Below are 27,167 nucleotides of genomic sequence, written 5' to 3' on the forward strand. Positions count from 1 at the left end.
CACATTTGTGGAGCAGTAACAGAAAAGATAAATTGTCTTCTAGTATTTATAATTTTAAGAGATGGAATTGTCATTAAATGCTGTTCATGGCAGGATAATGTCCCCTGATAACCATTTGTGCCAAGGTTTTGTGATTTCTTTTGAAGTAATTGGTAGGAAGCAATGGTTCTGGCAAAGCTAATGCTGCAAGTATGACCAACACACTACATAAGATAAGAACTGTGGGTGGTAGTCGATCCCTGCCAACCAGCAGGTTCCTGAGAGAAGGCAATTGCGTACCTCAAAAGGCTGACTTAATTAATTACTTTAATAGACCACTGCTGCATTTCTTTCCACATAAATCCCCTCTGTGTGAGAGGTATGTGCTGGCTAGCATGGCTCCCATAAGGCCTATATATATGTTGTAACTGTATTTTTCTCCGTAGTTTGTCCCACAGTTCTTAATAACACATTTTTAACATTTATATGTTTATCTAGAAATGGTTTCCAGATGTACATGCAAAAAAATTGTGCTAATGAATTCTGCACCAGATAATGTAGATAAAAAGCTCATTGTCCAAGTGAAACAAGTACTTGAACAATTATAATCAGTTCTAAAGAAGTGTGCACAGAGAGATACAATCTAACAGGTTCCTCGGGGGTGGTTCTTACGAGGAATCCTTTCAGTATGCAAAATCTTTATAAATAAACATGTAAAAAAAGAACAAACGCGTCTTATTAGCAAATAAATCAATTTAAAGTGCGATCCAAAAGGACAAAAATAATGTAGTGGCTTCACGTGTACTCTCCACTGCAATAGGAAAGAAAGCAATCGGAAAAATTAACAAAATGTAGATGAAATGAGAAAGGGACGTTTACCAAAGTGTTAAACCAGCTAACAGATTATTTAGGGCTCCTTTTACGAAGACGCGTTAGGGCCTTAACGCGCGGAATAGCGCACGCTAAAATGCCGCCCGCGCTAGCCGCTACCGCCTCCTCTTGAGCAGGTGGTAGTTTTTCGGCTAGCGCGCACTAATCCGGCGCGTGCGTTAAAAAAACGCTAGCACACCTTCGTAAAAGGAGCCCTTAGAATTACTTAATATCCTCCACTCAACGCATTTTATCCGGTCGATCGCCGATTCTTATTATAGCTATTAAGTGATATAGGCCTCTAAGGGGAGTGCTTGTTACATAGTAACATAGTAGATGACAGCAGATAAAGACCCGAATGGTCCATCCAGTCGGCCCAACCTGATTCAATTTAAATTTTTTTCTTAGCTATTTCTGGGCAAGAATCCAAAGCTCTACCCGGTACTGTGCTTGGGTTCCAACTACTGAAATCTCCGTTAAAACCTACTCCAGCCCATCTACACCCTCCCAGCCATTGAAGCCCTCCCCTGCCCATCCTCCACCAAATGGCCATACACAGACACAGACCGTGCAAGTCTGCCCAGTAACTGGCCTGAGTTCAATATCTACTATTATTTTCTGATTCTAAATCCTCTGTGTTCATCCCACGCTTCTTTGAATTCAGTCACCGTTTTCCTCTCCACCACCTCTCTCGGGAGCGCATTCCAGGCATCCACCACCCTCTCCGTAAAGTAGAATTTCCTAACATTGCCCCTGAATCGACCACCCCTCAACCTCAAATTATGTCCTCTGGTTTTACCATTTTCCTTTCTCTGGAAAATATTTTGTTCTCCATTAATACCCTTCAAGTATTTGAACGTCTGAATCATATCGTCCCTCCTTTCCTCTAGGGTATACATATTCAGGGCTTCCAGTCTCTCCTCATACGTCTTCTGGCGCAAGCCTCCTATCATTTTCGTCGCCCTTCTCTGTTTGATAAGAAACCACTGAACCAGTCATTTGGGGGCTTTTAAAATAAAATGTATTAGGCTGTTAAACAAGTTAATAGCCATTGTGACATAATTACAGTTATCATGACTCATTAAGACCATATTTTTTTTTTTTTTTAGAAAGACAGAATTGGGCGGGCTATGGATGGAAAATGGGCATTGAAAGTGTTGGCAGAGTAAATGAAGGCTACATGCTGAACACGCGTCCCAATGTGTGATCAAAAGCCTGGAAATCAACCTAAGTTTCTGTTTGACACACACTTCACACACCAGCGGCGACGCCATTCAACTCATGCGATAGCTCGCAGCAATTTTAAATCGGGACCACGTTCGTTTGCAAGCTTTTGATCACACACTGAGAGCGTTCCTTTTTGGTATTTTAACCAGCATTCTGGTGCCATCTACTGGGCTTCTTTTATACACCCCTGAGGAAGGCTTTCTAAGCCGAAACACGGACTGTGTTGGGATCCAGTACTAAAAGGATTAAAAGACTCTCTGTTAAGCTTGCATCATCTTTCGTATATGTGTTAGCTATTTATATGTTGCCAATAAATTGATTGTCCTTTAAGTTGGGTGACTGTTTCCCTTCCCTACTCCTTCTTTTGCTTTGATACTTTAAATTGTCCATCTAATATTTAGGATAATTCATAGTCTAGCTCCATCCTATATATGTCATCTATTGATTTTTTTCCTTTGCCAAGTAGAACACTAGGCAATAGAGACCAACTAGGCCTACATTTTCCATCAGTTAAGGGTATAAAATATAAACATATTTTTACCTTTTCTTATCAAGTGGCAAAAATCTGGAATACCTTACCATTAGAACTCAGAATCTGATTATATGAGTTTTTGTTGAAAGTGGTAAACATCTCTTTTATCATCATTTTTAAAAGTTTAAAATCTATCTTGTTTTACTTGACTTTCTCCAGCCATCTCAGAAACGGCTGGTTTATCCTTAATGCAATCCACAATGAGCCAGATTATTGGTAATTTCGGAATATAAGTAGTCATATTGTATTGTAAACAGCAATCCACCTAGATTACGGAGGCATAGCATGATCTTTGCTATAGAAGACAGTAAAAAGGGTCGAAAAGAAGTCACAATGTGTCCATTCCATTGAGTTCTGAATTGAGCATTATGGGGTCCTATTACTAAGGCGCGCTAGTCATTTTAGCGTGCTTTAAATATTTGCGCGTGCTAAACGCTAGCGCATCTATAGACTATAATGGACGCGTTAACATTTAGTGTGCACTAATATTTAGTGCATGCTAAAATGGCTAGCACGCCTTAGTAAAAGGACCCCTATATTTGTAGATACCACAGGCGATGACCAACTCAGATCCACAAGAACCCACAAACAGGTTGGTTTGTCAGCATTACCAAAGTATGTTAATTAATCTGAAAATTCAGAGTATCCTCGTTAATACTAGGTATTGTTATCGATTCTTCACTTACATTTAAGGACCAACTAAACTCGCTTATTAAAAAGTGTCTTTTTCAGCCTCCATGCTCTGAGAAGAGTGAGAGCGAACACTTTTTCACCAACAACACTTCTCTGTATTGGTTCAATCAATCATTTTGTCAAGGCTGGATTACTGCAATTCAGTGTATTTGGGTCATTCAAAAGTCAGTCTGCAGAGACTTCAATGAAGACAGAACTATGTGGAAAAGGATTCGGAAAAAGCCCAACTATTAAATGAATACTTCTGCTCAGTCTTCACCCGAGAAGCACCAGGGCTCGGCCCTCAGCTACAGACAAGGGTTGGCTCAGTTGACCCGTTTAGTAACTTTGAGTTTACGCCCAGCAGTGTCTACGGTGAGCTGTCAAAGCTCAAGGTTAACAAAGCAATGGGGCCGGACAACCTGCACCCCAGGGTGCTTAGGGAGCTGAGTGATGTCTTGGCGGAGCCACTGTCCGCGCTCTTCAACCTCTCCCTTAGTACAGGCAGCGTCCCGTTGGACTGGAGGACGGCTAACGTCATTCCACTCCACAAGAAAGGCTCAAAGATGGAGACAGCAAACTACAGACCAGTGAGTCTAACATCGATAGTGAGCAAACTAATGGAAACTCTAATCAAACACCAATTAGATAAGATCCTGGATGAGGAGAATCTACGGGATCCCTGACAACATGGATTTACTAAGGGGAGATCCTGCCAATCCAACCTGATCAGCTTCTTTGACTGGGTAACGGGGAAGCTGGATATTGGGGAGTCCCTGGACATCGTGTACCTGGACTTTAGCAAAGCATTCGATAGCGTACCACACCGCAGGTTACTGAGCAAGATGAGTTCTATAGGATTAGGTAACACATTGACGAAATGGGTTGGGAGCTGGCTTGGAGGTAGGCTCCAAAGGGTGGTAGTGAACGGCACCCCCTCCGAAATGATGGAGGTGATTAGTGGAGTACCACAGGGCTCAGTCTTGGGCCCAATCCTATTCAACATCTTTATAAGAGACTTGGCAGAAGGGCTTCGAGGTAAAATAACATTATTCGCCGATGACGCCAAACTTAGTAATGTAGTGGGCAAATGCACAACAGACGAAGATTCAGTGCCCGACAACATGATGCATGACCTACTCCTACTGGAGCGATGGTCTAGGACATGGCAACTCAACTTCAATGCCAAAAAATGCAAAGTTATGCACCTGGGCAGCCAGAATCCTTGCAAGTCTTATACCCTTAATGGCGAGATCCTAGCAAAAACGGTAGCAGAACGAGACTTGGGGGTAATCGTCAGTGAGGACATGAAGTCTGCCAATCAAGTGGAGCAGGCTTCGTCCAAGGCAAGACAAATCATGGGCTGCATACGAAGGGGTTTCGTCAGTCGTAAGGCGGAAGTTATTATGCCATTGTATAGATCCATGGTGAGGCCCCACCTGGAATACTGTGTGCAATTCTGGAGGCCGCATTATCGCAAGGATGTGCTGAGACTGGAGTAGGTGCAAAGAATGGCCACCCGGATGGTCTCGGGACTCAAGGATCTACCATACGAAAAACGGCTTGACAAATTACAGCTATACTCGCTCGAGGAGCGCAGAGAGAGGGGGGACATGATCGAGACGTTCAAGTATCTTACGGGCCGCATCGAGGCGGAGGAAGATATCTTCTTTTTCAAGGGTCCCACGACAACAAGAGGGCATCCGTTGAAAATCAGGGGCGGGAAACTACGAGGTGACACCAGGAAATTTTCACCGAAAGAGTGGTTGATCGCTGGAATAGTCTTCCACTACAGGTGATTGAGGCCAGCAGCGTGCCTGATTTTAAGGCCAAATGGGATCGGCACATGGGATCTATTCACAGGGCAAAGGTAGGGGAGGGACATTAAGGTGGGCAGACTAGATGGGCCGTGGGCCCTTATCTGCCGTCTATTTCTATGTTTCTATGTTTCTATGTTTCTATGTAACACTGCAGTTAAACTTATTTTTGGTATGAGTAAATTTGATCACGTAACCCCTCTGCTCAAGGAATTACATTGTCCATTTTACATGTCCATTTTACAGTTGTGGTCTCAGCGCACAGGAAATCCATAGTGTTAGTCATAGTGCAGGTCACCTTTTAGTGGAGCTTAGTAAAAGGGCTTCGAAATTATGGTGTTCCTATTTTCTTCAAGGAAGTTATTGAGAAGGGTTTAGGGACATGAATTTGTTAGCTTATATTTGGTTTGTTAGCGTGCCTTAAACAATGTAGCATGTGCAAAATTGATTTGATATGCCTTAACTTATGAATGAATCACTTTTCATATATTAAAAATCTCTAATGCATGTTAGAAGTTTTATTAGGTACTGTAAATACTCGAATATAAACCAACCCGAATATAAACCTAGGTAACATTTTATCCCTCAAAAGAGGAGGAAAAAAGGTTGACTCGAATATAAACTGGGGAGGGTGTGAGTTAATATTCAAGTGCAGCGCCCTGCCCTGCCAGGCTCTGCATCCAGTCCCATCCCCTACTTCCTCGCCTGCCCTGAATCTCTGCACCCAGCCCCCCTCCCTCCCTGTCCTGCCAGGATCTGCATCCAGCCCTCTCCCTTACTCCCTCCCCTGCCAGTTTCTGCACCCAACCCCCCACTTCCCTGCCCCAAAAGGTTCTGTACCCTGTACCCCTCCCTCCCAATGCCTTACAGGCCTTCACCGTGCCTGCCGTAACTCCTGGTGGTCCAGCGGTGGGCCGGGACAGGATGGATCCCTCCCGCCTCCTGTCCCAGTTGACTAGTCTAAGTAGTTCAACCTTCTTCCCCCCTCCCCAGAATACTTTTCGAATCCCTGGTGGTCCCATGGTGAACTGTTGCAGGAGCAACTTTCCTTCATTCCTGCCCATGCAGAGCCGCCAGCTGTTTAATTTCTTGTGTTTCAATATTTTTATTAACAATTTTTAAATTACTTTTGTGAGCATTTTCATTTTTGTGTCCTGGTACTTTTTATTATTATCCACTTTCTTTGTTTGTGATCCTTTTTTGTGGATTTTTGCCTACCCCCCTTTTTTTTTTTTTCAGTGTTCCAAAAACACAAGTAAGGGCACACTAAGGCCATTTTCTACTGCAGCTTAGTAAAAGGACCCCTAAATTGGTTAGTCAATAAGGTGCCATCTGCCTTCACTAATCTCTTCACATTGTACTGCAGATTAAACCTGTAGTCATCTGCCTGTGATGGAAGAATACATGAAATGCAGGGCTGTGGAGTCGGAGTCGAGGAGTGGGAGTCGGAGGAAATTTCAGGTACCTGGAGTCAGAGTCGGAGTCAGAAGTACAAAAAACTGAGGAGTCGGAGTCGGAACATTTATCTACCGACTCCATTTTTGAACTTGGCATACCAATCACGAGCGATTCTTTCAGCTATAGCACCCACTATATACACAGCACAAATGTTGCGAGCAGCTTCTGCGGCCTTAGAACCTTGATTAAAAGCAAAAAGAAGGTGGTGTCGAAAATGCTCATTTCTCTCAACTTGACATTCCATTTTAACGATCTGAAAATTAACCAGTGCTGTGGAGTCGGAGTCGAGGAGTCGGAGTCGGAGTCTGAAGTAGAAAAAACTGAGGAGTCGGAACATTTATCTACCGACTCCACAGCCCTGATGAAATGTTCTATTATGTTAATCAGGTTTTCTATTCCGCCTTTACCTATTCAGCTAAAGGCTGGTTTACATTTCAAGAGGTTAGGTCAGTTACCTAAAATGAAAAAAGTACCCTATATGCTCGAATATAAGTCGATCCGAGTAAAAGATGAGGTACCCTTTCCCCCCCAAAAAGGAGGAAAAAAGATTAACTTGAATGGTAAGACAGGGGTGGGGGTGGAAGGTGTTTAATATTCTTGTACTTGTCTCCCCCCTCCCTCCCCTGACAGGCTCTGCACTCAGCCCCTTCATTCCCTGACCGGCTCTCTGCCCTGTCCCCTGTCCTCCCTCTCTCTCGATATCTTACAGGCCTCTACCAAGCCTGCCTTATGATCTGGTGGTCCAGTGATAAGCTGGGACAGGAGGGATCCCTCCTGTCTCCTGTCCTAGCTGACTCTAACAATTTTTCTTACTTCCCTCTCACCTCCTCCCGCATACATTTTTGAATCCCTGGTGGTCCAGCGGTGTATTGGGCTTGCTCCTGCCCTGCACTGAGCCCCTCCCAGAATGGCTGCCTCAAGTTCTCGTGGCCCAGTGGTATACCAGGCAGGAGCAAGCTTACTGCGCTCCTGCCTGCCCTGAGCTGCTCCCTGAATGGCTGCCACCAGTTCTCACGAGTCCTGCGAGAACTGGCGGCAGCCATTCAGAGAGTTCCTGCCTGGTACCTCGCTTGGCTGTAAGTACTCGAGGCAGCCATTCAGGGAGAAAGGGGCTCAGCACAGGGCAGGAGTGCAGAAAGCTCACTCCTGCCCGACACACCGCTGGACCACCAGTGATTCAAAAAAGGATGCGGGGGGGGGGGGAAGAGAGGCAGGAGGTAGCCGGGACAGGAGATGGAAGGGATTCCTCCTCTCTCGGCCTACCAGGTTATATGGCAGGCTGACTTGCAACAAATTCGGGGGGGGGGGGGGGGGGGGCGGATGGGTGCTGACCCAAATATAAGATGAGACCCCCATTTATTGGCCATTTTTGTGGCCCAAAAATCTCATCTTATAGTCGAGTATATATGGCAAAATTTGGGCAAAGAATAAGCCAAAGCTAAAAACTAACAAAACTGAAATACTTGTTAAGAATGTTTTTCGGTCTGCTTCCCATTTTAGATTTGCAATTAAGTTTATAGCCCTAATTTATTAGCACAATAGTTTCACATGTAATACTTTAGCAAGATTAAAATGCTTCGAAAGATATGCAGGAAGAGTACTTGGAAGCTTGCTGAAATGTTCATGCACTTTCTTGAAAACACATTTCAGATATTTAAAATTACCTTGAGTGTTTTATGCACATGCAAATGCATGAACACTTTTGAAATATGCGCTCTCCTCACCTGGCCAGCACAGACAGGCTAGAGTTAATGACTTTAAAATAAACAATGGCGGTCACACACAATATGGGATTGCTGTCCCACTCTAACTATAAACAAGTAGTTTACGAAAATTCTCTGTGGAGTAATGGAGGGAATATTAATGCATGCGTATCTGAGAGAAAGAGACAGAGAAAAGGGAATTAAGGGGAGACAGTGGTTTAGGGTGAAAACCCATTTCAAATATAAGTTCTCTGTGCAGCGAGGACCGCAGTTAATTTATGAATGCGTCATATGGAAACTGGCTGACTTCCCATAAAAGCTAGGATAATTTTATATAGTTCATGTCTCGTGCAAATGGGACAAGCAAAACACCTTCCTCACCCTCCAGTACTCAGAAATTACATTGGTGCCCAAGAATGAAGTGATGTGCATTTGCATTTGCATATACACCCAAGGAGGTTTTAAATATATCATTTTAATCAACGCAAGATTTTACATAGACGCATTTATTTTTGTTTTACTTAAGAGCCAGCTCCTCCTTCCGTGCACTTCCCTAAGGATTATGTATCCATGTTACTTTATGCCATTGTCCTAAACACGGATCTTTGCAGCCAGTGAAGAAGGTAAGCAAAAGGCTCCTATCACCTTGAAGGGGTATCAGATACTCACAGGACGACTTCTACATGGTCCAAAGCCCACTGATCATGACCTGTTCCATTATGGCGAGGCTGCCACCAACGAAGGAGAACCCCTTTCACTCGAGCTTCCCTGTCAGGATAAAAAAAACTGGTCAACATGAACAAGGCAATATTTTGCACTAAATTCTGAAAAACAAACCACTAGCTTTATTGCACTGTACTTCTGTGCACTGCCATGTAGAGGATTCCTGGGTTTTTTTTTTTTTGCTGTCTTGAATTTATGGAACATAATCAAGCAAAATGCTTAAAACAGCAAAGGACATTACATTACATTTGATTACATTAGGGACTTCTTTTCCGCCTATACCTTGCAGTTCAAGGCGGATTACAAAAGAGCTAACTGGACATTTCCAGTGAAGTTACAACAGTTTTGGGGGAGGGGGGGTTGTTACAAGGGAGGAGAGGTACCTGGATTAATTCTGGAAGAACTTGCAAATTGGATATTAAATTGACTGTACGGACACATTACTCAACAACTACACATACATCAAAAATACACAATTGTGAAAGAAATGACAAAAAAGCTATGCATAGCTGAGATTCTAACGAGGGGAGAAGCCAAGTACAGGACAAAAGGGAGATACTTGGAGAATAACCCCTTCCCCCTCATTAAGGAAATGTTATTCAAAAGTAAAGAGAGCATACTGGAGCATTGCATACTGTGAGAAGACAAACTTTATGGTACTGGAGCAGTCCAAGCATCAAGAAAATCCTATAAATGTAATGAATCACAAAAAATATAACCCTGACCTTTACTTCTTATAAAACATTTACCAGGAAATTGTAGAAGAAATATTGTCCCTAGTTGAGAACTCTTGTCCAAATGAAAGCAGATATTGAGTGCCAGTATCGGAACTGAATATCCAATTTCAGTGTCAACCTGGAAGTGATACGTGATTAGCCTTTTTGCTGTCCTAATTTTGTCTGGTTAGCTTTCCATTAGTGGTCCTAATATGGCTGCTGAGCAGAAAACCTCCAGCCCTGTCCAGATAGTGCTAAGGTAGTTGGAAGACATATTCGATAGCACTGTCTGGTGTGTGCTGCTCAACATCCCTCTCATAGGCACTTACTCTGTTAGTTCCACCAGTTAAGAACATAAGAATAGCCTTACTGGGTCAGACCAATGGTCCATCTAGCCCAGAAGCCTGTCCTCACAGTGGTCAATCCAGGTCACTAGTACCTGGCCAAAACCCAAGGATTAGCAGCATTCCATTATCTCAGAGTAAGCAAGATTCCGGAACTCCCAAACAATAGCAACATTCCATGCTACTGATCCAGGGCAAGCAGTGGCTTCCCCCATGTCTTTCTCAATAGCAGACTATGGACTTTTCCTCCAGGAAATTGTCCAAACCTTTCTTAAAACCAGGTACGCTTTCCGTTATTACCACAACCTCTGGCAACTGCTTTGAATAGTGGCCAGCCATCTCCCGCTGTATATCCGGTTTGCTGGATTGGCCAGTGACATAGTCGGTCACCCCCAATATTCTTTGACTGGCCAGCTAAGGATAGAGGCTAGATAGGCCCGTCTAAAAGGCAGGCCTAACTTTAGCTGCTAGGTCTTAGCTTGCCAGCTGATGAATATCAGCTTGGCCAACTAAGACTGCAGTAGTGAACTTTGACCTGGATATCAAATGCTGGTGGCAGGATACAGCCGTGGCATTGAATATCTGGGATCTCTGTGGACTGTGGGAGGTAGCAAGGCTGTTTCTCGTGGTCTCAATATCGGGCTCAGAGAGTTCAAAGGAGAACAGTTTTCTCTTCCAAGTACATATATTTTCATAGGATGAGTCCTTTTGGATACATATAAGTACTTACAGCGGAACATTGTATGACACTCTTTGGGCTTGTATAAAGTCCTTTGGTTGATGCTGAGCGATTACTTGCCAGGTAATTCCGTTATTCACACTGTACTGGAGTAGCACTGCCTTGTTTACAATATTAGGGTCGCTGAGATTGGTGTTACAACTGTCTGTCTGTGATATGCTTCCAATTTGTAGAACAAACATTATTTTGCTTAAAAGGAAAAATAATGCACAGAGAAGCATGTCAGCAAATTGTAATATTTGTTTTTAGAAGTTCATACATTTTTTTGTCAACACTGAGTAGCTACAATAAATCACTCAAACTGATGCAAAAGGAGAAAATATATTGATAACTATCTGTGATTTTGATTTTAGTTTCAAAAGTAAATATACAAGGTGAAGTCAGTATTTAGCTGTATGGCAAGTATAGAATATGAAATACCAATCTAGATGTTTTTATATTACATCCATATTCACCGGGGCTTTCCAGTTAGATGGCATCACCAAATATACTTGGACAACTTAAACTGTTTAATTTGGACATTTCAAGTTATATCTGTTATTTGTGCAATTTGCGTAGCAGCTGAAATATTGCCAATGTGATGCATAAGTAACTCTACCCCTCGAATGTCACAAATCCTAAGCCCTTTTTGGATAGATAATTGTGGCTTAATAGCAATCTATACACCCCAAATTATCCATCCAAGTAGTCTGCATTTAAAATACAGGGGAAGCGCTTATATGCTTGGCCCTGCTGGCGACCACATAAGTGCTTTTGAATATCACTCTGGTTGTGTATAGAACTGGTTTTCTGTATGCAATGAGCAATTGATTTCTGATGTGTAATACAGTAAGGGCTCCTTTTACTAAACTGCGATAGCTAAACCCGCGCTACGTGGCTAGAACTAACGCCAGCTCAATATCGCGCACGCTTAAACCTCTTGTAAGGATATACCCCCCCCAAAATGTAAGGATGGAGGGGATATGGGTGAAGCGCCTTTACTGCCAGGTCCTCTAAGCACTGATTTAATTAAGGTTGTTGCAATGACATTCCCTAAGGTCAGACATGAATGATATGATCTCCCATAGGCCTTTGCTGACATTGGTTAGGCTAACCGAAAATGCTGATGGCTGACACCTCTATCGCAGCTTAGTAAAAGGAGCCCTAAATAAAATAACATAAAGACCTGCATGATCCAGCCAGTCTGTCCAACAAGGCAGACAGAGCCATGCCTGTCACTCTGTGCGGGCTCCGGCCACCCGTGCGTAAAACACTGGTTGTCAAGTCTCCACCATGCCAAGCATACGGGCAGCCAAGCATGAAGGGAATCTGGGTTCTAACCATATATCATCCCCAAGAGAATTCAACTTACCAATCAAGGTGTCTTTCATAAGAACATAAGAATAGCCTTACTGGGTCAGACCAATGGTCCATCAAGCCCAGTAGCCCGTTCTCATGGTGGCCAATCCAGGTCGCTAGTACCTGGCCATAACCCAAGGAGTAGTAATATTCCATGCTACCTTTCCTATGTCTTTCTCAATAACAGACTATGGACTTTTCCTCCAGGAACTTGTCCAAACCTTTCTTAAAACCAGCTACGCTATCTGCTCTTACCACATCCTCTAGCAACGTGTTCCAGAGCTTAACTTTCCCTCCCCCCTAAGCTGCACAGCATTCTCACTCTCAGCACATGACAATAAAGGGACAACTTTGCTTAACCTTTGCCTTTCTTTTGCCATATGTCCTACTATATGTTCTCATATGTCTTACTGCCAGTATTCATGTCAGATGGCACTCTTCTTGTACAGCTGAATGTATCAATGTCTCCCTAACACTGAAACATTACAACTATGCCTATGCTTTTTGTTCTTCAATGAGATCTCAGAGGATCCAGACTCACGGCAGGGGTCTGAGGTTGTTTTTGAACAGGACTTCTGCCATGCAAACCAGTGCGTAAGTGAAGCTTTGCTTGTGAAAAAATATTTTTTCCACAAGCAGTGGGTATCAGGCTGTCATGATATCCCCCTGAAAACACATGACGCGGAGAGGCCAAACATCAGCACAGATGTAACGGTGAACTTTTTGAAGACCCATAAGCATGTAAATATTTTTCTTTTGTAGTTAAATGTGAGCTTGAAAATATTTTTTTGTATGTGGCTATTGTGGAAATGGTAGATATTTAGCATATATATATATCTAATCTAATCTAATCTAAACCTTAAGTTTATATACCGCATCATCTCCATGAGAATGGAGCTCGACACGGTTTACAAGAACTTAAAATAGTGGGTAGAGAAGAAGAAAAAGGATTACATGAACTTATATGTAGAAGGGGGGAGAGAAAGGGGGGAAGGATAGAGCTACAATTTGCTGAAAAGCCAGGTTTTCAGTTGTTTGCGGAATAACTGAAGGGAGCTCAGGTTCCGCAGCGGGGTGGTGAGGTCGTTCCAAAGACCTGTGATTTTGAAGAGAAGGGATTTTCCCAGTTTGCCTGAATAGTGGATGCCGCGTGGATATATACATACATATAAAAAAATAATTATATACTGCCTTACCTGCAATTTACAATTACAACATAACACAATAAAAAAAACAAATAAAATGCCAAAGTGCATAAAAACAAATTTATAAATATATATATACAACCACTACTATTAGGAATTCAGTCATATCCGACCCTTAGATACTCTGTAGGCCAGTCCTCACCATGCTTCCCTGTTTTCCTTGGCTTCTTTCAACACACATACATATGAAGGTCATTTCATAAATAATGCACACTATTTTTTTTTTTTAATTTACATGTTTTATTTTTTTTTCCAAGTATTTCTTTACAATCCTTCAATATAGTCTCCCTGCTTTGCAATGACCAAGTCCCAACGTCTGGGAAGCTTCATTATTCCATCCAGGACACTGTTTTAGTTCAGTTGCTGAATGGCTCGGGTACCGGTGGAAGAAAGCTCTTCCAGAGATGCAAAATGATGTCCACGCATAGGTTGTTTCAACTTTGGAAAAAGGTCGAAGTCTGGTGGTCTCATGTCTGGACTGTAGGGAGCATGAGGTAATGTAATGTAATGTAATTTATTTCTTATATACCGCTACATCCGTTAGGTTCTAAGCGGTTTACAGAAAATATACATTAAGATTAGAAATAAGAAAGGTACTTGAAAAATTCCCTTACTGTCCCGAAGGCTCACAATCTAACTAAAGTACCTGGAGGGTAATAGAGAAGTGAAAAGTAGAGTTAGAGGAAAAATAAAATAAACATTTTAACAAGACAGCATTGATCTAAATACTTTGGAAGGTAGAAGAGAGGAGAGAAAGGAATAGAAGCAGAAGGGGGAGCCGTTGAACAGTAGAATTCTGGAGAAATTTAAATGATAGAAATAGAACAAAACAAAGACAAAAGGCAAAACAATAGATAAGATTAAAGATAAATCATAAGCTGGAAAGAAAAATAAAATAAAACTTTGTCTTCAATCCACGGTTTCAGCGTCAGTGATGAAGTGGAGCAAGTAAGTTTAGAAAGGGCTTCTTCAGGGAAGAGACTTGGCAGACAGTCCCAGGATGCCTATGTCTCCTCCCCTGCGATGTTCTCCCATCCATGCATTCCCTCCCAGACACACTGCCCGTGCCCCAGCCGCTCCAAGGAGGCTGCCCCAGATGAGGAACACGGTGAATGCAGGATTCTCTCCTCTGCGGGAAAGCCGCCCGGAGCCGACAGTCGATCTTCTTAGCGGATTGCATGGGGGGAAGAGTTCACACTCTTGGTAGGATCGGGTCTGTGTGCTCTCGGTGGTTGTGGCTGATCTCGTTGCTGCTTAGGTGTAAAAGCAGTTGATCTCCACTGCTGCTGATATTTAAAAGCAGGCAGATTGATCTCTCCAATGGACTGCAGGGGGAGGAGTTCACACTCCTGGCAGGATCGGGTCTGTGGGCTCTTGGTGGTTGCGGTAGGTCTCGCTGCTGCTTGTATGTAAAAGCAGTTGTTTTTCTACTGCTGCTGATATTTAAAGCAGGTAGATTGATCTCTTAAACGGGATATAGGGGGAGGAGCTCACATGCCTGGTTGGATCGGGGCAAGGGCTCCTATTATAGGCTGCTTAGGTGTAAAAGCAGTTGATCTCCTACTTCTGATAATATTTAAAAGCAAGCATATTGATTTTTCCAACGGAATGCTGGGGGAAGAGCTTACTTGTTTGGCTGGATCAGGGCAAAGGGCTCTCGGTAGTGGTGGCTGGTCCTGTTGCTGCTTAGGTGTAAAAAATAGTTGATCTTCCTAGTGGACTGCAGGGGGAGGTGGAGCTCACACTCTTAGCTGGATCGGGTCTGTGTGCTCTTGGTAGTTGCGGATAGTTCCGCTGCTGCTGAGGTGTAAAAGCAGTTGATTTCCCACTGTTGCTGATATTTAAAAGCAGGTAGATTGATCTCTCCAATGGACTGCAGAGGGAGGAGCTCACATGCCTGGCTGGATCGGGGCAAAGGGCTCTTGGTAGTGGTGGCTGGTCCTGCTGCTGCTTAGGTGTAAAAGCAGTTGATTTTCCTAGCGAACTGCAGGGAGGGTGGATCTCATATTTTTGCAGGACCGGGACTGTGGGTTTTTGGTGGGTTGGTCCCGTTGCTGCTTAGGTGTAAAAGCAATTGATCTCCCACTGCTGCTGATATTTAAAAGCAGGCAGATTGTCCAGGGAGAGGAGCTCTGCACTCAAAAAGGTTGAAATCTGGTGGACTCAGGTCTGGACTGTAGGGAGCATGAGGTAACACCTACCAGCCGTATTCATGTAGTTTTTCAATGACGACATTCCCTATGTGCAGGTGAGCGTTGTCATGAAGAATGAGTGGCCAGTTAAGAGCAACTGAGGTTGGGTTTTGTGCATTTTTCTGCGCATTTTTTGCAAAAAATCACAATACACTGCTGTGACACTTCTTCCACGTGGAACTTTGTCTGTGGTGATGGTGCCTTCATGACCATAAGCAATAATCATCATTTGTTTGCCTTTTGATTCAGCTCATCGAAATTTTTTTTGGTCGTGGGGGAAGATGGAGCTCTCCACTCGGCATTGAAAAACAATGCGAATACGACTGGGAGGTGTTACCTCATGCTCCCTACAGTCCAGACCTGAGTCCACCAGATTTCAACCTTTTTCCAAAGTTGAAACAACCTATGCGTGGACATCGTTTTGCACCTCTGGAAGAGCTTTCTTCCGCCGGTACCCGAGCCATTCGGCAACTGAACAAAACAGTGTCTTGGATGGAAGAATGAAGCTTCCTGGACATTGGGACTCGGTCATTGCAAAGCAGGGAGACTATTTGAAGGATTGTAAAGAAATACTTGGAAAAAATAAACATGTACATTTTAAAAATAGCGTGCATTATTTATGAAATGACCCTCATATATATATATGAAAAACAGGGAAAATCTTTAACAAACAGCACTGCATGAGTTTGCAATCTCTTTAGGACTAAATTTTAACTGATTAGGCCTAAGTCCTTCTGTACTATTTGCACTAATTGGCATTTAAATAAGCCTATAAAATAAATTACCTTGCTCTGGTAAGATCCAGGGGTTTGGTAATGGCTTGTCTGATCTGACAACCATTGAAGTATAATGAGTCTCCGTGAGCATATGGAGCCAGCTGTCCACATCCATTGCCTATTACTCCGCCCTGAATATTCTGCCAGTTTAGCTCTGTGACTTTTTCAGATTCAAAGTTATCTTTGATGTAACTGGGAAGGTCATGGCTGAAAACAGAACAGTCATCACCTGAAATCAAAATTTTAAAAAGTTAATGTGAGAAGGCGAGCTGTTAGAATATGTGCAGGCCTAAATATGATTTTGAAACAAGGCCCTTTGAAGATAGAAATCTGGAGAGAAGGAAAAGATTTGAACTCACAGTTTAGAAATCTGGACAAAAGAAAAAGTCTATCCTTTGGGTCCCGCGTTTTTCTTCTATCTAGGATTTCAGCCTTTTTTTTTTCTTTTTCCAGATTTCTATCCCTTTTAGACATAATTTTTTTCTCTCTCTTGATTTCTTGACTTTAGGGGAAAAAAACATTTCCCTTTCTCCAAGCTTTTAGCCTTTAGGACAAACCTTTCTCCTCTCTCCAGACTTCCCCACAAAACATTTTCCTCCATCTTCTTTTGATTCTAAAAGGCCTGGAAGTTAGGGTATGATAAGGGGAGATGAGGAGGCCACTACATCCTTTTTTTTTTTTTTAAACCCCAAAACAAACCAACTTCCATTATTAATCTTAACTCTTTTTTTTTCATTCACAGTTTCCTTCTGCTTCTTTGGGCTCAGCTCAATCAGAAACAATCTCTGTTGGGTTACAGTGCCACGAACCTTCATTTGCAACTACACAATACTTTTTTACATTTTGAAATTTCTTCTCTCTACTATCCAGCCCTAACCTTGCAGTGATAACTTTCCATCAGGGCCACAGACCAGACTTCTTTCCAGAACTCAGCTATTATGTACGTGGTTCCCAGGTATTAAAGAGCCCAGGCTCTGCTCACTGCTAAATATTCACGGTCAGCGCTGAAAAGTTAACCAGTTATATAGCGCTATACAAGGCAATATTCAGTGCTGATGCCTAAGTTTAGCAGGCAAATCAGGGCGCATCAATAGCAGGACTGTATTTGCCAACTATTATATTAAATGGCCAGCACTGAATATTCACATAGCCAGTTAAGTTAATGCTGCCCATAAAAAAAATCTCAGATATTCAATGCTGGTCACCGGAAACAGCCCAGCGTTGAATATCTGGGGTCAGCATCTACAGCGGCACTTATGTGGGATGCCTCCCACCAGCTGACTATCAGCTCCAACACTTTGAAATCGGTGTCAGGTCAAAAGCGCGTCGGGACAAAGGCGTGCCCAGACAATTGAGCGCAGCGCGGAGGCGTGCGCTGCTCAAAATTAATGTTTTTAGGGCTCCGACGGAGGGGGGGGCATGGGGGGGAACCCCCCCACTTTACTTAATAGACATCGCGCCGCGTTGTGGGGGTGTGGGGGGTTGTAACCCTCCACATTTTACTGAAAACTTCACGTTTTCCCTGTTTTTAGGGAAAAAGTTAAGTTTACAGTAAAATGTGGAGGGTTACAACCCCCCAAACCCCCCATAACGCCGGCGCAATGTCTATTAAGTAAAGTGGGGGGGTTCCCCAACAAAACTCCCCGTCGGAGCCCTAAAAACAGTAATTTAGAGCGGCGCGCACCTCCGCACTGCGCTCAATTGTCTGGGCGCGCCTTTGTCTTTCGCGCCGTTGTCTATGAACCTGGAAATCTGAGAACTTTATGCAATTATTTTTTTTGAACATTGTTAGCAGGTTTGGGGGGAGGGAGTGAAGGGGGAATTAATTGTGCTTCCTGAGAGCATTCTCTTAATATCTCTACTTTCTTATATAAAAAAAATCCATTTTAAGGAAAAACTTATTCATGTTCTGAACAAGACTCCAACTGGCCCTCCAAAACTCAGTCACTAGTGAACTTTATCATGCTTTGCTCAGGTTTGGCTTGGGTCCTCAGCTCTAGCATAGGTATACCAAAGAATCCATATAACCTGAGTTAGTCTGTTTCAGCAGGGTACTGTTTTCCAAATTTCCTCAAACATGGTGTTCTGTGGTACAGGCTTTAATAGCAGGTTGAGGCCCCAAAGACTGCCACCACATTATCAGTTCTCATATTGATTGGTATTTCTGGGCAAGGCATGATCAGATGCTTTGGATGCTATTGGCTCTGTTCCACTGTTGATGTCTCCCACAAAAAGCAACTTAGTTGAATGTTTTGTGTCATGGGGATGGATGGGGGAAGCTTCAGCACCACCAAAAGTTCTTTTATCTCCCATGGAAATTTCTGGTGATAACTGAGCCAGATAACTCCCATGGAAGGCAAAAAGAACATAGAGAGAAAGCTTCTCAGGTTGCTTTTACTTTTTACTTTTCCCCATATTAAACCATAGGTAACATTTACAATGTAGAAACGACCAGTTTGGCCATCTTAACACTTCCCCATGGTGCTATAATCTTTTCAATAGTCTCCAACATTAGTGAATTTCTGATAAAGTAACAAAGGGATGAATAACATGTGAACATAAAAATCTGGTGGTAGCTCATTGAAAGCATGGCGTTTGCTTAATCTGGCAGATAAAAGTGAAAAGGACCTCTGACCTTGGTATCCTTCATCACAAATACAGACGGCTCCGGTTGTGCAGTATCCGTGCCCGCTGCAAAGCTTGGGACAAGCCTCCCCGATATACACGTGGTCTATCGCCCAGCTCTGCTTCTCTGCCTCGTCTCCATTCTGAATCCACCGGAACTGTGTGGCACTGCCGCAATGAAATCCAACTCACTGTTAATTTTTTAGCGTTCACTATTCCAAGTCCCATAACAGGGCATATTTACTAATAACTTGTGTTAATGCTTGTTAAACTAAAATTTAGCTCTTAGTTTGTGCTTGACTCACCCAAGGTCAGAAAGAACGTCAGCAGGATTTGAACCACAGTTTATCTGCCTCTCAACTTACTGCTTTATCCATTAGACCAGAGCTGCCCAATTCTGGTCCTCGAGATCTACAGGCAGGCCAGGATTTCCGGATTTCCACAATGAACATGCATGAGAGAGATTTGCATACCAAGAAGGCAGTGCAGGCAAATCTCTCTCATGCATTTTCATTGTGGATATCCTGAAAACCTGGCCTGCCTGTAGATCTCGAGGACTGGAATTAGGCAGCCCTGCACTAGACTATTCTACTCATGGGATAGTAATCAGTGCCCTGCTCATAGAGGACATATGCGCCACCATGCAACTAAGCTATGTTCCCTCTAAGCCAGGGCTGTCAAAGTCAGTCCTCGAGGGCTGCAATCCAGTCGGGTTTTCAGGATTTCCCCAATGAATATGCATGAGATCTATTTGAATGCAGTTTTTTTCATTGTATGCTAATAGATCTCATGCATATTCATTGGGGAAATCCTGAAAACCCGGCTGGATTGCGGCCCTCGAGGACTGACTTTGACACCTGTGCTCTATGCCATTGTTATCGCAAACTGTGTGCTGTGGCACACCAGTGCGCCTCCTGAGATTTCAGATGTGCCGCGACACACTGGCGAGGAGGAGAGTCACCCACGCTGGCTGACTGCCTGAAGGACATGCCTCTTGCGGCGAGAGGCACGTCCTGTAGGAAATCAGCAGGTGCACAGGATTTTCCTCCTGGCCGGCGTCTCTCCTCCTCTCCCCGCACCTCCCGGATCCCTCCACCGAAGATGTGGAAATGGAACATAAGAACAGCCTTACTAGGTCAGACTAATGGTCCATCTAGCCCAGTAGCCTCTCTTCACGGTGGCCAATCCAGATCACAAGTAGGCAAAAACCCAAAGAGTAGCAGCATTCTAGAACCTCAAAGAATAGCAAGACCCCAAAGACAAACGAGATTCCGGAACCCCAAAGAGTAGCAACATTCCATGCAGAATCCCCAAAGAGTAGCAAGATTCTACAATCCAGGGCAAGCAGTGGCTTCCCCCATACCTGTCTCAATAACAGACTGGACTTTTCCTCCAGAAAGTATTTTATACCTCTAAGCCTAAATTCTGAGTATACTCATGACCTGCCCATGCCCCTCCCTTGGCCACTCTCCCTTTGGGGTTGCATGCAAAATGAATTAGGTGTGCAGGTTATAGGATAGGGGCACAGAGCATATAAGTATGTAATCAGTAATTAGTACCAATTAGCACCTGTTAAGGCTAATTGATTGTAATCACCAATTCCTTTACGCACATATCTGCAATCTGCACCCAAAATTGCATGCTTAGCTTTGGGAGATGAAGACTGCAAGATTTCTAGGTATCAACCTCATGTAATTCAAATCGTGGGCATCCATCTATAGACTTTCTGAAAACGTACCTAGATGAGACGTGGTCGGGCAGCTGGAGAGTCACTCTTTTCCAGGCCGAGCTGTTGACTGAGTTATAGATAGTAGCTTCATGAAACTGAAAGGGAGAGCACCCAATGCTATTGGAGGAGGAAGGAAGGCACTGCGTCTGAACCAGCTGCCATACCTCTGTCCTGTGACAAATTGAAATCATTGAAAAGAATCATGAAAGGAAAGGTGCAAATAACCGTAAAATAACACTAAGGAAAGCATTCTCTGCATGCAATTTTTTGGCATAAAACTATGTGCAAAATTCTGTTCTCCATCTTCCCCCAACATTGAGCGCAAGACTGCAGCGCTCCGCCGTAAAAGTTTATTTTAAAGAGCTCCGAAAGAGGGGGAACCCCCCAGTTTACATAATAGTGTTCGTGCTGCCATTGGTGGGGGGGGGGATTTGGGGGGGTTGGAAGTCCCCCATTATACAGGAAACTTAACTTTTTCCCTATTTTGGGGGGGAAAAGTTAAGTTTTCTGTATAATGTGGGGGGTTACACCCCCCTCTCCTCTCCGTCCGTCCCCCACTCCTCCCCCGCTGCGCACACGCCTTCATTTCCCCCCCCCCACCATACCTCTTGCTCTTCAGCGGTGTGAGAGCAGCTCCAGCCTGCTGTTCGCACTGGCCTCGGTGCTCCCCTCTGACTTGCTTCCGGGTCCCGCAACTAGCAAGTGACATCAGAGGGAGAGCCAGCGCTGGCATGGGTAGCAAGTTGCAGATGCTGCTTGTGCCAGGGCAGCTAAACAGATATGGAGAAGGGAAGGGACGTGCATGCGGCAGGGCGTGTGGAGAAGGGTGTCAGGTCAAAAGCGCACCGGGACAAAGGCGCACGCAGACAACTGAATGCAGCGCGGAGGCGCGCGCCAAAGAAAATGACTGTTTTAAAGGGCTCCAACGGGGGTTTGGGGGGGAACCCCCCACTTTACTTTATACAGATTGCGCCGCGTTGTGGAGGCATTGTGGGGGGTTTGGGGGGTTGTAACCCCCCACATTTTACTGAAAACTTCACTTTTTCCCTAAAAATCAGGGAAATAGTTAAGTTTCCAATATAATGAGGGAGGTTACAACCCCCCAAACCCCCCACAACACCGCCGCGATCTGTATTAAGTAAACTGGGTGGGTTCCCCAACAAAACCCCCTGTCGGAGCCCCTAAAAACACTCTTTTTCTTCGGCGCGTGCTTCCGTCTTGCGCTCAGTTGTCGGCACGCGCCTTTGTCTTCGGCGGTTTGTCTATGAACCGTGGAGAAGAGGGCGACGAGGGTCATCACCACCCCAGGCACTTCCTACTCTCGCTACACCAGTGTTGATGAATTTCCTTCTCACTTCTGAGACAAGTGCCATAATTGGTGGATTGGTATGTGTGTATTATTTTTTAGCTTACCTGGCATCTTTACTGTATTCCAGCTTCACAGAGTGAAGATTACCACAAGAACTGGTCTCACAGCCAACCACAATCTTAGATACAATAAAAATTGATTATTGATTGGTTATATAAGAAAGATAATATCAGTTATATGGGGTATACATGATAGCAGACACTGTAGACCAGTGGTCTCAAACACGTGGCCCGGGGGCCATATGCGGCCCGCCAGGTACTATTTTGAGGCCCTCAGTAAGTCTATCATAATTATATAAAAGAGTTTCTTGATCATATGTCTCTTTAGCTATAAATGACAATATTATTATTAAGACTTAGCCAAAAGGAAAGATTTATAAATTATAAAGAGTTTTACCTCATGCAAAATTGTCAATTCTTTAATAACACATGAACTATTTTTTCAGAGGCCCTCCAAGTACCTACAAATCCAAAATGTGGCCTTGCAAAGGGTTTGAGTTTGAGACCACTGCTGTAGACTAATCTTGTATAGAACATTGTTTTAAAAAACTAATCTTGTATAGAACATTGTTTTAAAAAAACAATCCTTTAAGTCTTTGTGTAGAGAACTGCAATAGTATTTTATAAAAGGCTCACTAAATAAAGAGACTTCTATAAACCATATGTAGCACTGCAGAAAATATATATGTGTAATAGGGGTGTGCTGGACAAAAAAACCCCAACAACCCCAAAAGAGACTGCAGAAACGATGTACAAGATGTCAGAACTTTATTGAAGTCAATAACATGTTGTAGCCCAAAGACTGGTTCACTTGGATTAGAAACCTGGCCCCGACACGGTCCGTGTTTCGAAAAGCACTTCTTCCTCAGTGGCCCAAGATCTTGTATGTCTCAAGAGAAGGGAACCAAATGGGGTGCAACAATTTGTGGATGTTTCGGGCAAGCAAATCGCCAAAGGTATCCAGTATAGAATCCATCTCTGTTTGATACTCTGAACAAGACTGGGCAGAAAAATTTCATTTTGTTTAGTTTCTTTTGATGTTTTCAGGATTTTTTTATTTTTAGAGAAAGGGGGCAATGAAGTCAGCAGCGTGCACTGTTTGTGAAGAGTGCACACTATTTGTGAAAAGAGCATGCTATTTTTCAATTTGATAAACTATGAAGATTTTTTTGTGTGTTGTTTCCATTAGAAAGTGACATAAAACAGCGTAGAAGTTAACCGGGCATTGGTCGATATTCAGACTGTTGCCTGGTTAACTCACAGCTGTTTTGCTGTTTTAACTTTATGTGCTTACTAGAGAATGACACGGGGAAAAATTCTGTCCCCGTCACCGCCCCGTCCCCGGACCATCCTCTTCACCGCCCCGTCCCCGTCTCTGCCGTCCCCTTCACTGCCCCGTCACCGTCCCTGCTGTCCCTTTCACCGCCCCGTCCCCGTTCCCGTCTTCAGCGTCTTCTCCTCTTCATCCCCCCCACCCCCAGCACCCTTCAAGCGGTCCAGCAGCTCCCTCCCTCCTTTTCTTGTTGAAACTGGCGATTTCCATAAGGCTATGAGCTGTATTACAGCCAGAGCTTTGAAGTCGCGTCGGGTTGCCTGCTAGAAAAGTCTCCTCCGATGCAACCAGAAACAGGAAGTTGCGTCAGAGGAGACTTTACCAGCAGGCAACGCGACGCAACTTCAAGGCTCCGGCTGTAATACAGCTCATAGCCTTATGGAAATTGCCAGTTTCAACAAGAAAAGGTAAGGGAAAAGGAGGGAGGGAGATGCATGGCCGGCCGGCCGGCGGGAGAGAGTGGGCTGCCGGATCGAACGCTCGTTCATGCTTGTTCACCGCCCCGTCTAACCATTCACCGCTCCACGGGGCGGTGAATGGCCTTGTCCCCGATCTCGCGGTGACCTTTTTTTTTGGTCACCGTTTTGGCGGGTAACAACCACCGTGTCATTGTCTTCTGTAAACCGCATAGAACTTCACGCTATTGCAGTATATAAGCTGTTATTATTATTATTATTCTCTAGTGCTTACTTAACTGGTTAGCAGACCAAATATCACTGCTAACTGGCTAAGTTGTGGCTCTGCCCAAATTCCACCCTCAAACTACACCTAACCTAGCCACTTAGCGGCGATACTCAACAGAGCTACCCAGTTCAGAGCCGCTGAATATGAGCAGCTGGCCCAGGTCAGTGGCGTTTAACCTGGCAGAAGTCTCTCCTATCCAGTTAAATCCCTTTGAATATCAGGCTGGTATATTCTGAGCCATTATCTGGAATCAAGATATGGGGGGGGGGGGTTGGGATGGGGGGGGGTCTTAGTTGAGAAGGGGATTTCAGGAGTTAGAGCTAGTAGTTTTGGACCAGGTTGAGTGGTTGGGGGTTTGAATCTGGAATTAAGGGTGGCAAGTCGTGGATATGGGACAGTCACGGTACATGGGCTTGTTGTGCCACTGAGGCTTGCGCACATCTGAGAAGCTGAAAGCTATGCCGTCGGTAGTTTTTACTACCAGCAGGGTCTCCCAAGGTGTCAGCGGAGATGTCAGATTAACAATGTACCACCCATCTGGGTAGCAGCAGATGGGCAGTGTTGGAGGCAGAGGATCGCGTTTGATGTGCCGAAGAAAGGCCCTGCAATCTACTTCTGTATTTCTGCCACAAAAACTTGATGATGATCAAGTCACTAGGACTCAAATACAAGTCGATGGCACCTAACAAGTCTTGGATATGGAACTGGGGAACAACATTATTTTATTCTGAAACTGGCCCTTTTCAGACATAACGGGCTCAACTTGGATCTGCTATCTTTGTGTTGCTGCAACCATGAACACAAAATATTTGAAGATCCAACAACGCAAAATTAAATTAAACCTTTGAGTCTTTAACCTGTGGTACCGCAGTTGTGGCCCATTATTGCATTTTCTAGCAGCTCAGTAACTTCCTCAAAAGTACGGTGCCTAGTTCTGAAAATCAGTGCTAAGCCCATATAACTTTATTTCCCTAGCCAAAGTCCACCCCCTGCTGCCACCCACATTTCAGGACCCTCTAGTAACAGTGCGCTGTGCTTTCTGATGGAAGGAGACACTTACTTTAAACTGCATCATATACCCTGGCTGTATGATTAGCTCCCGAGAAGACAGGATGTTGTGGGTCTTGTCTTTTTTTTTATTTGGCCAGTAGAGATGGAACGATGGATTGCCACAGAATCCTGCAGTTCTTACAGCATTGGGGTAAAAGCTCCAGTTTTCTTCATGGGAAGTTCCTTCTAATAACATGAATTGGAAAAAGCTGTCACTTTTTAACGCTTCATAGTCACAGTGGCAGAATTCAGGTCTACTGATTGGTCCCATATACCAGTCATAGATATTATCATACACAATTTCTGGTGAAAATGTAATGCAGAGCCTTTTGTGAATTCTAAATTCTACACAGCTGATCATCTAAGATACTATATTATATAGCAGTGGCATAGCAAGACAGTCAATTTTGGGCAGGCATGAGCCCAAAAAGAGTGGGCATCTTTCTCTTTCCCTCCCTCCCCCCTCAGCCTGTACAGGTGAGAAGCTATACCAGAGGTGGGCAGGGAGATGGAAAGAGAGGTAGCAACTGGGAGGGGAGGCAGTGTTCCCCCCTCTGCCCTCCCCCAGGTCCATCTACTACTAATCACTTATATAGCGCTGAGAGGTGTATGCAGCGCTGTACATTTTGATGTTTATAGATGGTTCATCCTCAAAAGAGCTTACAATCTAAACTGGACAGACAGTCATGACATATAGGGTTAGGGATGCATAATCCAAGGTGAGAGGAGTTAGGCATCAAAAGCACTCTCAAAGAGGTGGTCTTTTAACTGGGCCTTGAACACTGCCAGAGATGGAGCCTGCTGTAGGGATTCGGGCAACTTGTTCTAAGCATTCGGTGCAGCAAGGCAGAAGGGATGGAGTTTGGAGTTGGCAGTTGGAAGAGAAGGGCATAGATAGGAGGGACTTACCACATCTCTCCCTCTTCTGCTCCCTCTGCCCTCCTCCAAGTCCATCTCTCCCTGTCCCCCTTCTAGCCCCTCTGCCCTTCCCTCAGTCCAACTATCCCTCCCTCCCTCCTTCTCTTACCCCATCTCAGAGTCTCACATCTCTCCCTCCTTCCCTCCTCTGAGTCCAACATCTCTTCTTTCCCCCATCCCTCCCCCAAGTCCAATATTGCTCCCTCTCTCTTCTACCCATCTCTGAAACTGACATGTCTTGGGAGTAGCCTTATTTTTAGGCACCACTCTGGTGGAAGCGGCATCTTGCTGCTGGCCAGCATACCTGCTGGTTGGCTCTCTCTGCTGTGTCCCTTTCCCAGCATCTACTCCTCTTATCCCCCCCGGACCAGCATTTCATTTTATTTCCTCCCCCTGGCGTGTCTACTTTAAATTTGTTGTAAAAGTTGCCAGGTGGTGGCAGCGATTCACGGCGCTGTCCTGCTGCTGACCCCAGCGAAAACCGGAAGTTTTCAGAGAGGGTAGGTCGCAGTGGAGAGAAGGTGCTGGGGGGAGTCAGTGGGACAACGCTGTGAATTGCTGCTGCCGCCCAACAAATTTTACAATAAATTTAAGGTATACGTACCAGGGGGCTGGGAATGGGAATCAAAGGAAATGCTGGTCCAGGGGATAAAAGGAATAGATGCCGGGAAAGGGATGCGGCAGAGAAACTGACCAGCAGATACGCTGGCTGGCGGCCTGTGGCTGCTGGGTGGACAGGCCTAAGTTCAAACTGGGCGGGCAAGGCACCTCTAAGACCACCCACGGCTATGTTCCTCCTATACAAATTCAGCCTATTCTATGCTTGTAGGTACTGGTGTAGATCCATTTGTGATACGACAGACCTCGACAACTTGTATTTTAATCACTGCTTCTATCCCATGAAAACCATCACCAGTACCACACCAAAATATTCTCAGACACTGTATAAACACCATGGAAATTCCTATAGTACTGTAATACTTTAAAAAACTATATTCAAAATGTCACCTTCATTGTAATTCCCCATAATAATACATGGGCCTCTTTACTTGTAAATCACCTTGAACCTATATAGAAATTCAGATTAGATTAGATTATGCACTGGGGTTTTTTTTTCTGTTTTATCAATATGCTGCAATTTCCACTCATTGTCCTGGACTTAAACTTCA

At 44.2% G+C, this 27,167-nt stretch overlaps 1 protein-coding gene across 1 annotated transcript in view; it reads right to left on the reverse strand.

Annotated features, from left to right (window-relative positions):
- RELN (reelin) overlaps nt 1–27,167 on the reverse strand; it is a 534,390-nt gene that overhangs the window by 9,860 nt on the left and 497,363 nt on the right. Inside the window, exons 57-63 of the mRNA XM_033958706.1 lie at nt 25,091–25,266; nt 22,059–22,132; nt 20,655–20,816; nt 18,927–19,084; nt 16,301–16,520; nt 10,772–10,969; nt 8,928–9,026 (exon numbers count right to left, since the gene is read on the reverse strand). Of these exons, the coding sequence (XP_033814597.1) occupies nt 8,928–9,026; nt 10,772–10,969; nt 16,301–16,520; nt 18,927–19,084; nt 20,655–20,816; nt 22,059–22,132; nt 25,091–25,266 (1,087 nt within the window). The remainder of the gene's footprint in view (nt 1–8,927; nt 9,027–10,771; nt 10,970–16,300; nt 16,521–18,926; nt 19,085–20,654; nt 20,817–22,058; nt 22,133–25,090; nt 25,267–27,167) is intronic.

Source organism: Geotrypetes seraphini, chromosome 9, assembly GCF_902459505.1.
Source record: "Geotrypetes seraphini chromosome 9, aGeoSer1.1, whole genome shotgun sequence".
Lineage (NCBI taxonomy): Eukaryota > Metazoa > Chordata > Amphibia > Gymnophiona > Dermophiidae > Geotrypetes > Geotrypetes seraphini.